The sequence below is a fragment of the Atractosteus spatula genome, chromosome 5 (assembly GCF_055471065.1).
Source record: "Atractosteus spatula isolate fAtrSpa1 chromosome 5, fAtrSpa1.hap1, whole genome shotgun sequence".
Classification (NCBI taxonomy): domain Eukaryota; kingdom Metazoa; phylum Chordata; class Actinopteri; order Semionotiformes; family Lepisosteidae; genus Atractosteus; species Atractosteus spatula.
The window spans coordinates 7,130,220-7,141,145 of record NC_142710.1 but is presented as its reverse complement, the minus strand read 5'-3'; the positions used below and the strand labels follow the sequence as shown (position 1 = coordinate 7,141,145).

Genomic DNA, 10,926 nt, shown 5'->3' with positions numbered 1-10,926 from the left:
GAATACCACATGATAACTACCCAGCATCAGCAAATATGCTGAGAGGCGAAAGGCACCAAATTGGTTCTCTTGCTCATTTTTGTATTTTTAATGCCGCTCAGTGTCGAATTTAAATCAAATCACAGCGATTACAGACATGTCGCAGCTGTTCATAGAGGTCTTTGATCACTGGTTTAAATTTTTAATTTTTAAACGCAGATATGAACTTGCTTTGGATAGAAACCTAGGGATGCAGTTTGAATTCATTAATACACAGTGGAAGGGTGTTCACAAAAGAATAGGTTTAGAAACATCTGTGCCCTACCTTCCTCAAGTCAGTGACGAAACAGTGAGACACAGTGAGAGAGGTGAAGCTTGAACTCTGAGAGCAGAAAGCAGCTTCTGTTGTGAACTGTCTCTGATGTGACATCTGATGCAACCCGGTGAATAGCATCAGGAACAAAAATAATATCACATGTGAAACCTTCACTAGGAGGTAATATTTCTATGTGTATTTGTGCAAATCCCTTAAAAGATAGATACCGACAATGGTGAATCATGCATGGAAAACATGTATAGGTCTGAATAGTATTGGGAAAGATGACCTTTTCTTGATTCCATCAAGGAATTTGTTGGATAGGTTTAATCTTGGTGTAAAAATCTGTTACCTTTGTCCAGATTTATTTAGCAATTCCCACATCACCCTATCACCACAGGGTGCCGATGCAGCCCCAACTAAGGACAAAACAGTTTGAACAACAAAATACAGTAAGCTGAATATAAAATAATGTTTTATTGAAATTACAGATTCTTCTGGATTTTTCCCTTATCTGTACCATAGTTAGGTGAGACAGACCAGTCTCATATCTTACAGTACTCTTTTCAGATTTAAAGCAAGGTTTCCTTATCTATGTTTATAATACTAATACTTAAATATATATAGCATCTTTAAAAGTAGCATCTCAGTGCTTTTCAGTACTAAAACAGAAAAAAACAGTTCCAACAAAAAAGAAGACAAAAAATTGTAAGGATCTATACAAAAGCTTATGTAAGAAATCTCCTAGGAAGGGACTGGAGGGGGATACAGTGAATTTTCTGTCCAATGTGTCCTGGAATAATTAATGATATCCAGAGAGAATTCCAAAATAATATGTTTCTATAAACACACAGACTGAAGACACTGCTGTGTACAATGTCCGCAGTGATGGAAAGCTAAGACTGAGAGACGGTGATGACCTACAAACAGGAGGGCTTTTCACAGTCCTGTTCTCAGAAGGCACTGAAGGCAATCAAGTCTCCCTGGTACTCTATCTCTATCTAGAAATGTGTGTTGAAGATCTCACCTCACTGGCCAGTAATTAAAATACATTAATTGATGGTGGATTACTACTGGAACAGATGTGCAAACAAAAAGTCACCAGGCGGTCATGGACTTGAGGCTTTGGACAGGCTGCAGGGATCCGGTCTCACCTGAGGTCTGTGCTCTGCAGTGGAGCATCAGAACGGCGCAGAGGGAGATCAGACACAGTGATCCTCCACCTGCTAACCTGGCCACTGTCCACCAAGACACTGCAAGTAAACAGATGATAAAAATAAATAATGACCCTGCACCATGGACTCCATGCCCACATTGACTTGATCTGATCGTCTGTGTGAGTCCCTGCACCATGGATTTCATGCCCACATTGGCCAGCTCTGATCATCTATGTGAGTCCTTATAACATAGACTCCAGGCACACACTAAACTTATCTGATCGTCTGTGTGAGGCCCTTCACCAAGGAATCTACACACCACATTGACTTGCTCTCATCGTCTGTGTGAGTTCCTGCACCAATGACATCATGCCCACATTGACCTTCTCTGATCATCCATGTGAGGCCCTACATCAATGATTCCATGCCCACATTGACCTGCTCTGATCGTCTGTGTGAGGCCCTGCACCAAGGACACCATGCCCACACTGGTCTGCTTCAGCGTCTCTGTAAGGCCCTGCACCAAGGACTCCACGCCCACACTGACCTGCCAGCGTGACAGCTGTGACGGTGCTGTTCTTCCGAATCCCGTGCTTTGCCTCTACCACACAGCTGTAGCTCCCAGTGAGCGTCCAGTTCACTTTGGCCATGGAGTACAGAGCTGAGCTGCTCCCCTCGACCACAGGCTGCCCGTCCCGGAAGAAGGAGTAGGACAGCGAGGAGCTGTAGTATCCCGTCAGCTCGGCCTCGCAGGTGAGGTTCACGGGCTCCCCCTCCTGCACTCTGGCTCCTGGGGAGGCTCTCAGAGTCACCTGGGAGAAGAGGTCTGGGAACAGGACATAGGGCACAGGTTGGGTCAGCAGTGCTCCATAGCGCCCTCTGCTGGAGTGATGAGCTGGATTGGCGTTGACTACCACAGGGGGAAAACATTCTCGACAAAATGTGCTGAGATAAAGTTGTGTCATGTCATTTGCCAAACCGCTTTATGCCATAAGGTGTTGCGGGAAGCCTGAGCCTACCCAACAAACAACGAACGCAAGGCAGGAGTGCCAGTCCATCGCAGGCTCACCTCTGATGGAGATCAGCACTGGCTGAGACTTGTCCCCCGATCCCCCTGTGTAGGTCACCCTACACCTGTAGAGTCCCTCATCCTGCTTCTTCACTGGAGCAATGGTCGTTATGTTTCCTGTGTGTTTCAGGGTTTCATTGTCTTTGTAGAATGTGTACCCCACAATCTGTTGTGAGCTTTCATTCCGCGCTCTGCACTGTAGAGTCAGCATCTGTCCTTCAGTCAGGGGCTGTGGAGGTGTCTGCAGGACCAATCTCCGATCTGAGGATATCAGAACATTCTGCTGTGAGCCTGTGGCAGCACTTGGAGTCGAGCTGGTGTTCTGTTTCAATCTTCATACAACTACAGTTCAGTGCTTGGGTTTTGTAGCTCTGATTGCTTGATGCAGACCATTGACGCTACTGTGAGGATCAGATGTCAATATAAAATTAAAAATTATTGAAGGAACACATGAAATTGAAGTAATTTGGAGTGTTCTCTATCAGATTGTGTGTCTGGAGCTGAATTGATATTGTCTGTGGTCTCCAGAGATCTGTGTTTTTCAGCACTAGTGAAGGTGGCACTTGAGATCTGGACAGTGAGTCTACTGGACAGTTTGGAGACGGATGTCATCCAGTCCTCAGGATAGCGTCAATAGGATAGTTCATCTGCAAATCTAATGCATATAAAGAAATCTAATATTTATCATGAAAAATTGAGTATGATTTCCTCACCCCTTCAAAGAATTTTGTCACACTCCTTGTGTTTATTATAAGGAATATTATTTATACGCACTCAAGGAAGGCTCCCCAACTGGAAAGTTGTGTTTCTTCTCTTTTCAGCGTGGAATTAACCTTGACTTGTTCCTATTATTAATACATGTTTATTATCAAGAGTATTTATGGCATTATTTTCGTCTCTTACCCAGCACTCTGAAGTGCACAGATTTGCTGCGTTCTTGTCCAGACTGGGCCTCACACCAGTACAGTCCGCTGTGAGACTTGTCTCTGAAAGTAACCTGACAGTTTGTCCCATTCTCCCACTGGCACTGTACTGATTCAGTTCCTCCTGCAGTTACTCTGTACCAGCTATACTGCCTTCTGCTGGAGTCTCCTCCCAGCCTGCAGCCCATGGTGAGCGACTCTGCAGGAAACAGTACTGTCCAATCAGGATGCAGCCTCAGTGTGGCCTTGGGGGGGTCCACTGGTGGAGACAGAGAGAAACAGCCCAGCTGATCAAACGTGAAATCAAGAAACGTGTTCTGGAGAATAAAAGGAACTGCAAAATGTTACACAAAGAAAAAGCCATGAGCAACTATATTATGTAAAGTAGTGAGTTTACTATGACAGTGAATCATTTGAAGTCATTAACACTCCACTGATGCTGTAAATGCATTTACAGTTCCTAATCTTAAATGTCACCTTGTATTGCAGAAACCTCCTCTTAAATGTTTTGCATTCCTGAGAGTGAAGGACTGCCATTTGTCAACAGAGTGCCTGATATCACATGAATTGGTCTCCATCGTAATTAACCATAATACAACAGCAGCTTTATTTAAAAAAAAAATCTGTTCTCTTGCAGTAACATGCCAGGCTTCTAGATGAAGCTGTTGCAATGTTTCATTTTATTTGAATATTTTTTCCTCTATTAAAAATATACATATAATTAAGGAAAAAAAATAAAAATGATTATTTAAATTTATTAATTCATTAATTTAAATCATCCTTGGTCATTGTAGTAGATTTACTGTGTCTCAGTGAGAAGTTTCACTGTTAATGGTGAGCAGAACTAGGAATTAGCTGGTGAGTCACATGTTCCCACACTCTGCTCAGTTATGTTCTGATCCAACAAAAGTGAAACACTGTTTTCCAGAGGCAGACAGTTGGTGTTTGAGTCAGCTATACGTCTGCCAGTGAAAGTTAAAAGCACTTCTGTGTTCTGATCCTCTTCAAGTTTCTGCTTAACCACAAAACAGAATGGAAACCCGCTCTCAGAGTGAAACACAGCGTGAGAATGATCATACATTATTGTGTATTACTGTGTTATTGTGTTTCCTGAAGCTGCAGCCCGTCTTACCAGAGACATTTAAGAGAAAAGGGTCACTGGGCTGCGAGTATTGAGTAGGGCGCCCTCTACGGACCAGACACAGGTACTGCCCCTGGTCAGACAGGACCACTGAAGAGATCTGAAGGCTGTTGCCATTGACACTGCGCTCAGTTGTGTTGAACACAGGGCTTCTCAGATCCCCTCTGAACCAGAGATACTCCACACTGTGGAAATGTTGACTGAGGAGACATCTGAGGGTCACTGGCTCTCCATAGTACAGCTTCTCCCACGCTGGCTCCTGGGTCACTCTGGGCTGTGGACGCTCTGCAGACACGACCAGGAACATTGTCAGAGCTGAAGAACCATGTGACTCCTCATTGTGTAAGAAAATGTTTCTCTAATAACAATGTCACTGCTGCTGCATCAGTTACAGTAAATCCTGTTTCTCTCTTTCATGACATTTGTTCTTTTATGTGATAGATTATTTTTAATGCAATATAGGTGCAAACTAGATTATTGTATCTCATATTCTTCTACTGATGGATGAATTGCACACCAGCATTTTATTTTACTTATTTTGAAGAGATAACAGTGTTTGCTTTTGTATGTAAAAAAACTTTGAAAAATGCCAACAAAATGCACAAATGTCATCAAGCTCAATGTGATAGACAAGCAAACAAGAAAAGTGAGACCTAAGTAGGGATGAAGTAGTTCAAGTAGGTAGCCATGTCAGCATGCATAGGCTGCAAAGGAACAAGTAAAGGCTTATTCCATGCTGTAAAGACAAATAAAGAAACACAACATTTCAGCTGTGGAGACTTCTTCAGGTGTCAAGAAGGCCACACCTGAAGAAGGCTCCACAGCCGAAATGTTGTGTTTCTTTTCTTCTCTTTACAGCATGGAATAAACCCTTTACTTTTTCCTTTGCAGCCTAAATAGGGATATCTGCCTATATCTGTGTAATGAATGGCTTCCTCATGCCCTCTGCAGTGTGACTCACCTGTCACATTGACCTCCACTGCACTGCTCATGGCCTGAATCCCCTTTCCCTGGGCTTCCACTCCACAGAGATATTTCCCAGAGTCCTTCAGCCTCACTGCTGGAACAGCGTGTCTGTCCTCCGGTCTGGACATCAGGACTCTTCCGTCCTTAACGTAGGTGTACTGCAGTTCAGGGGTGTGTGCAGGGGTGTTTAACTGGACGGTGCAGTGCAGAGTCAGAGTCTCTCCTTCCCAGACAGGCCCCAGGGGCAGGACTGTGAGACTGATTCTGTGGAAGAGCTCTGCCGAAGAAGAATGAGACATCATTTATAGTCCTTGAAAGACTTTGTGCGACAGAAAAAGGACAAAAACTAGTATCTTACTATTGTAGTAAGCATTCATATGTTTAATGATGCTCCCATGTTCTTTTCTTTTTTTTTTGCTTGTTTAATGCATTCTTTTTAGCTTTTAGCATCAGTTTTCTTTCTTCAAGAAACCAGTGCTCTCAAGTTAAAACATAATGACTTCAATCATAATGACTTGTTTTTCAATCTAAGAACAAGTTCTGCTGTTGCTACAATTTAATTTAGGATATATCATTGCAAATATACTAATCTACTAGCTCTGCTTTGTTGGAGAGCTGATGAATTGTAAAACTGTCTGTTTCATTATTTCATTTGCGTCAGTGCTGACGTCAGGGAACAACCAAGCCAAAACAAATGGCTTCACCTCTCACTGTGATTCCAGTCTCATTGCTTCTTTTTCTAATCCCAGTCCCCACAGCCTCCACCTCACACCAGTACTGCCCTGTGTGATTGCGCCGCATCACTGGGATGGTAAGAGTCTTCTCTGAGCTCTCAGATTTCCAGTCCCCTCCTTCCTTCACAAAGGAGAAGTGTAGCCTTTCGTGGGCTTGGTCACTCAGCGCAGTGTGGCAGTGCAGAGCGACAGAGTCGCCCTCCGTGACTAAGCTTCCTGGTTGGACTGACAGGGCAGGATCAGTGAGTTCTGTGAAAGACGCACATAGTGGGATAGGGAAATCTTGACAGTCATTTCTGTGTCACCCCCGACACCAGCAATTTCTGTTCTGACTAGGCCAACAGTTGTGTGTCTGGAAGAATAATCCTTATTATCAATGGAGTGTCTGGTGCACTAAAATCCTTTGGGCTCATCTGTGCTACACAATGCAAAGCAAAGTCATTGTGTCAAATTGAATGGCGGTATTCAGGCTTTTAGCACTATATACTGTAAATGCTTCTGGAAGTGATTTTGGGAGACCAGTTGTTTGCACACACCAGTTGGTAGCAATCCAACACAACTGCAGAAGATGAAGTGCCCTGCATTAAAAAATGTTTCAAGTGAAAAAAGTGCTCTGCGATCAATCTCCAAACCTACTTTTGTACCTTAGACTACTGCGACCAGCATTATCTGTGTAATACTCACCCAACACGATGAGACTGATGGGCTGGCTGGGGTTCAGGTAAAAGGGTTTCTGTCCTCGTGCAGCCTGACACCAGTACTGCCCAGTGTGAGACAGATTAGCAGGGCTGACGATGTAACTGGAGCTCTGGCTCTTGTGCTCTGGCTTGTCTAGAATGTCTTTGTACCAGTAAAAGCTCCAGCCTGGAGAGCCGTCCTCCACCACACAGCAGAGGGTGACTGTGTCTCTTTCAAACACCTCTGTGTGCAGACGCTGCAGGGAGAGGACAGTTCTGGGACGGGTGACTGAAACAGAGAAAAAATACTTTAAAATAGAAAGAATTCTTCAATTTACCCTAAATGTCCTATTAATCAGCAAGGTGTCTTTCTTCACTTCACACTGTATTCATAGTGTCAATTCATATGGTTCAATTCTATCGGTTTCTTAATTTTCTCTTTAGAACATCCTTTTATCCTTTAATTCACCAAATTGGCTGCCTAATTTAAATTTCTCATAAATGAAAGGGATTAACCTTTTAATACTCCTTGGTGTCACAAATCTCCAGAGGTGATTTCCACCTGGTATGACGTCCCCTAGGACATTTTGTAATATCTTTGTAAATATAGACAGTAGAGGCCTGTTTCAGAGCTTCAGATGATTCTACCAAACACACAGCTAGACAGATCACTTACAGGAATCAACAACATAACTGCAAGAGACCCCTGTGGAATTCGACAGTTGTTAATTTGCACTCTGAGTTTTCAGCTTTTTTTTGCTGTCATATACAATACGTTTGTTTTGCTTTAGCATGATATTCACCGTTTTGATTTGTTCTGCTGTGGTGTTGCCGTTATTTCACTGCTCTGCGCTCTATTTCAACCTATTTCTATCATTATCTGCAACAGCGCCTATTTCTTATGAGATATATCTCATGGTTCCGACATTAAAGTGCAAGGAAAGGCTAGATTTGATCCCGTTTTCCATATAGAAAAGCTGCAAGTAAGAGTGAACGAGACACCATACCCTGTACTTTCAGCTTGACTGGACTGCTCTTTTTGGAGTAAGATGGATTCTCCCTGCTCCTGCCCTGACAGGAGTAATGTCCTATGTGTGATTCCAGAGCTGAAAGGATGGTCCAATTCTCATCTTCAGACTGGTGAACTGGAGATGTGTGTTCATCTTTGTACCATTCAAAGCTCTGCATCGGATAACTTCCAGGGATGGAGCACCTCAGTACTGCACTCTCTCCTGCGTACACCTCTGACCACTCCTGTCCCAAGGATACCACTGCTCGGGGCCGTTCTGCAGATATACAGGAAAGGAGTACAACATAAACTATGAACTAGTATATCAGCAGTGTGTCAAAGCAAAGCGATTCTCAAAAATTACATTAGTGCTTGATCTGCAGCTTACTGAGGATAACCCAGACACCAGCTCTATAAGATAATACCAGCACCAGGCTCTGAAACACCACTCTGTGTTAGGCTTTTCAGGGGAAATGACTCATCTACACTTACATTTCCACTTCCAGCTGGCCCATATCTGTATATGTTATGGTTGACAGAACATAATATTAAAGGAAATCCCTAAAGGATGTGACACAGTCAATGAAAAATAGATATTTTGTTGCTGTTTCTGTCTGTGATTCTGTTGCCTGTAAGGTGTTAGGAATTAGTAGTAAGGATCCTATGCAGAAAACCAGGGCGATCTCCAGAGGCGTAGTCGATAGAACAGTCCGAGGTCTGAAAGCCGATGGTAGACAAGCTGGTGCAAAAGTACAAACCAGAAGTGAAGCCATAAACCGAGAGGAAGCCGAGAGTCTAAACCAGATCAGGAATCAAAGTTCCAAAGCCAAAAACCAGGAGACGTAACTGAAAAAAGAGCCAGGATCAGGAAGCCAAAACCAATGTAGTAAGTAATTGCAAGAATCAAGGTAGCTCTAGCCAGGAAGAACCCTAATACTGAGCACAGTGGAGAGTGTGAAGCAGCATTAAATAGACAGGGGTAAATGGGCTAATTGGGAAGAGTGCTGGAATGCAAGGTGGAATGACGAGTCCTCCGGGGTTGTGGCGTAACATACGGTGACTACTCTTCACGAGGTGTGTCTTTGCAGTAACATTCACCCCACAATCAGTAAGATCTTAAATGCTGTTTCTGGATAGTAGCTGCCGCCCCTTTGCATCTCTGTAGAAGCTTGTACTGAGACTCACCGTGTACCTCCAGCACAGCTGGCTGGCTGAAATTTAAATAAATGGGCTTCTTGTGAGACAAGTCAACTGGCCCCTTGTGAGACAAGTCAACTGCTGTGATGAAGTAGCTCGCTCCAGCCACATTGCTGCAATACCGTGTTAGCAAGGAACATAATATTTTAAGGAGAAACAATGTGTCATCCATTATGCACTGCAAAAAGAGCAGAACAGCTGGACTATCACTGCAGGGAAGCACATTAAAACTGCTTTAAAACAACATTGAAACAAAGCAAGAGAAACACAAGCCTTTCTCTTTATAGCTCTTAGCATTGTGCACTGGGTTTCATGAGCTTCATGAAGGAGTTTGTTTTTGGAATAAAAACCTGCAACCACATCAGAGCGTGATCACAGTAGTCTAAATTTTTTTTTACTAAGGCCCCATCTCTGATCCCCACAGGGAAACATGGCTGTGATTCTCAATGATTTAAATGCTTGGTTTTACTCACCCGACACTTGCAGGGTAAAGGGTTTGCTGGAATGTTGTTCTACAGGGTCACTTGTCATCACAATGTAACATCTGTAGTCCCCGCTGTCAGATATTGAGACTGAACTGATTCTGTATTGACTCTGGTTTATATGCGATTCGTCCGGTTTACTGTCCTTAAACCAGAAATAACTCCAGATCTCGGAGTCGCCATCGACCTTACATTCCAAGGTCACCATGGCCCCTTCAAATATCCCACCATCTGGGGGGTACAACATCACTATAGGCTCCCTGTTAATGGCTGAAGTGAGATGTATGGATTAAAACTCACCTCTGAATCACACCATTAATATAGTCATACATTGACTCATTTGGACAGAATCATTTTAGAACTTTGTTCTTTGTACACTAACTGCAGTGGTTACTTTAAGTTTCTGTTCTCTTATGTCTGAAAGTAATACATTCACCATGAGCACAACAAAGCAATATTAATGACTATCCAATAAATGTAGAAAATATTGGAGAAATATAGAACTGCTGTGTAAATAATACAAATATGTAAAATTAAATAATAACTGATTAAAAAATAAAGATGAGAGAATTAGAGCATTAGTGCCAAGTCAGTATTTAGATAAGTATTGTTACTGAAACTGATATGATGACTTCTAAACGTATCATTTTATTTTGCTAATGCACAGCATTCACAAGTACAGATACTGTCGACCTATTTTCTTCTTACATTCCAGTTGTATGAAAAATGTTTTGAAAATTCTGGCTTCATTTTTTTACACTAGATGACACATAAAACTATTCTGCCAAAGGTTCTACAAGAACCAGAGGGGTTTCCTTGAAGTTAAAGTTTCAGATAAACTCTGGTAAATGTGTATTTGAATATGTAAATCTGGTCCACTGGTCCATATATTTAGGGTGCTGTCCTTTTCCTGAAAAATTACTTGCTCACTCACCTCCAATACATGAAACCAAGGAAGTATTTTGCCTCTAAATCTCAACACGTATACAGGGATATATTGAATCAGTTCAGGCAGAAACAGGAATCATTCACATTACTATCATCATTTGTTGTTCTGTAGTTGTTCATTTACATTTTTGTACTAATGTCTAAAAGGAATGAATTCTCTAAAAATATTAACGGTGTGCAAAATATACAGGAACAAATAGGGACTGTTTAATAAATCTAAAAAAATGTTGTAGAAATAGTAAATAACCACGTAAATTAAGTTGATCAAAATATGTTAGTGATAGTGGAGCAAAGCACTATGTTCTATTCAGTATTTACAGTCTTAGTT

At 42.3% G+C, this 10,926-nt stretch overlaps 1 protein-coding gene across 1 annotated transcript; it reads right to left on the bottom strand.

The window, feature by feature from the left end:
- Positions 1-1,393: 1,393 nt before the first annotated feature.
- LOC148833895 (Fc receptor-like protein 5) lies at positions 1,394-9,982 on the bottom strand. Its single transcript, XM_088915700.1, has 11 exons — positions 9,951-9,982; positions 9,157-9,281; positions 7,970-8,248; positions 6,970-7,251; positions 6,256-6,534; positions 5,547-5,828; positions 4,577-4,870; positions 3,425-3,703; positions 2,522-2,782; positions 2,000-2,278; positions 1,394-1,548 (listed from the first exon to the last, which is right to left on the bottom strand). The coding sequence occupies exons 1-11, from the start codon at positions 9,980-9,982 to the stop codon at positions 1,394-1,396; spliced, it is 2,547 nt and encodes an 848-aa protein (XP_088771826.1).
- Positions 9,983-10,926: the final 944 nt, after the last annotated feature.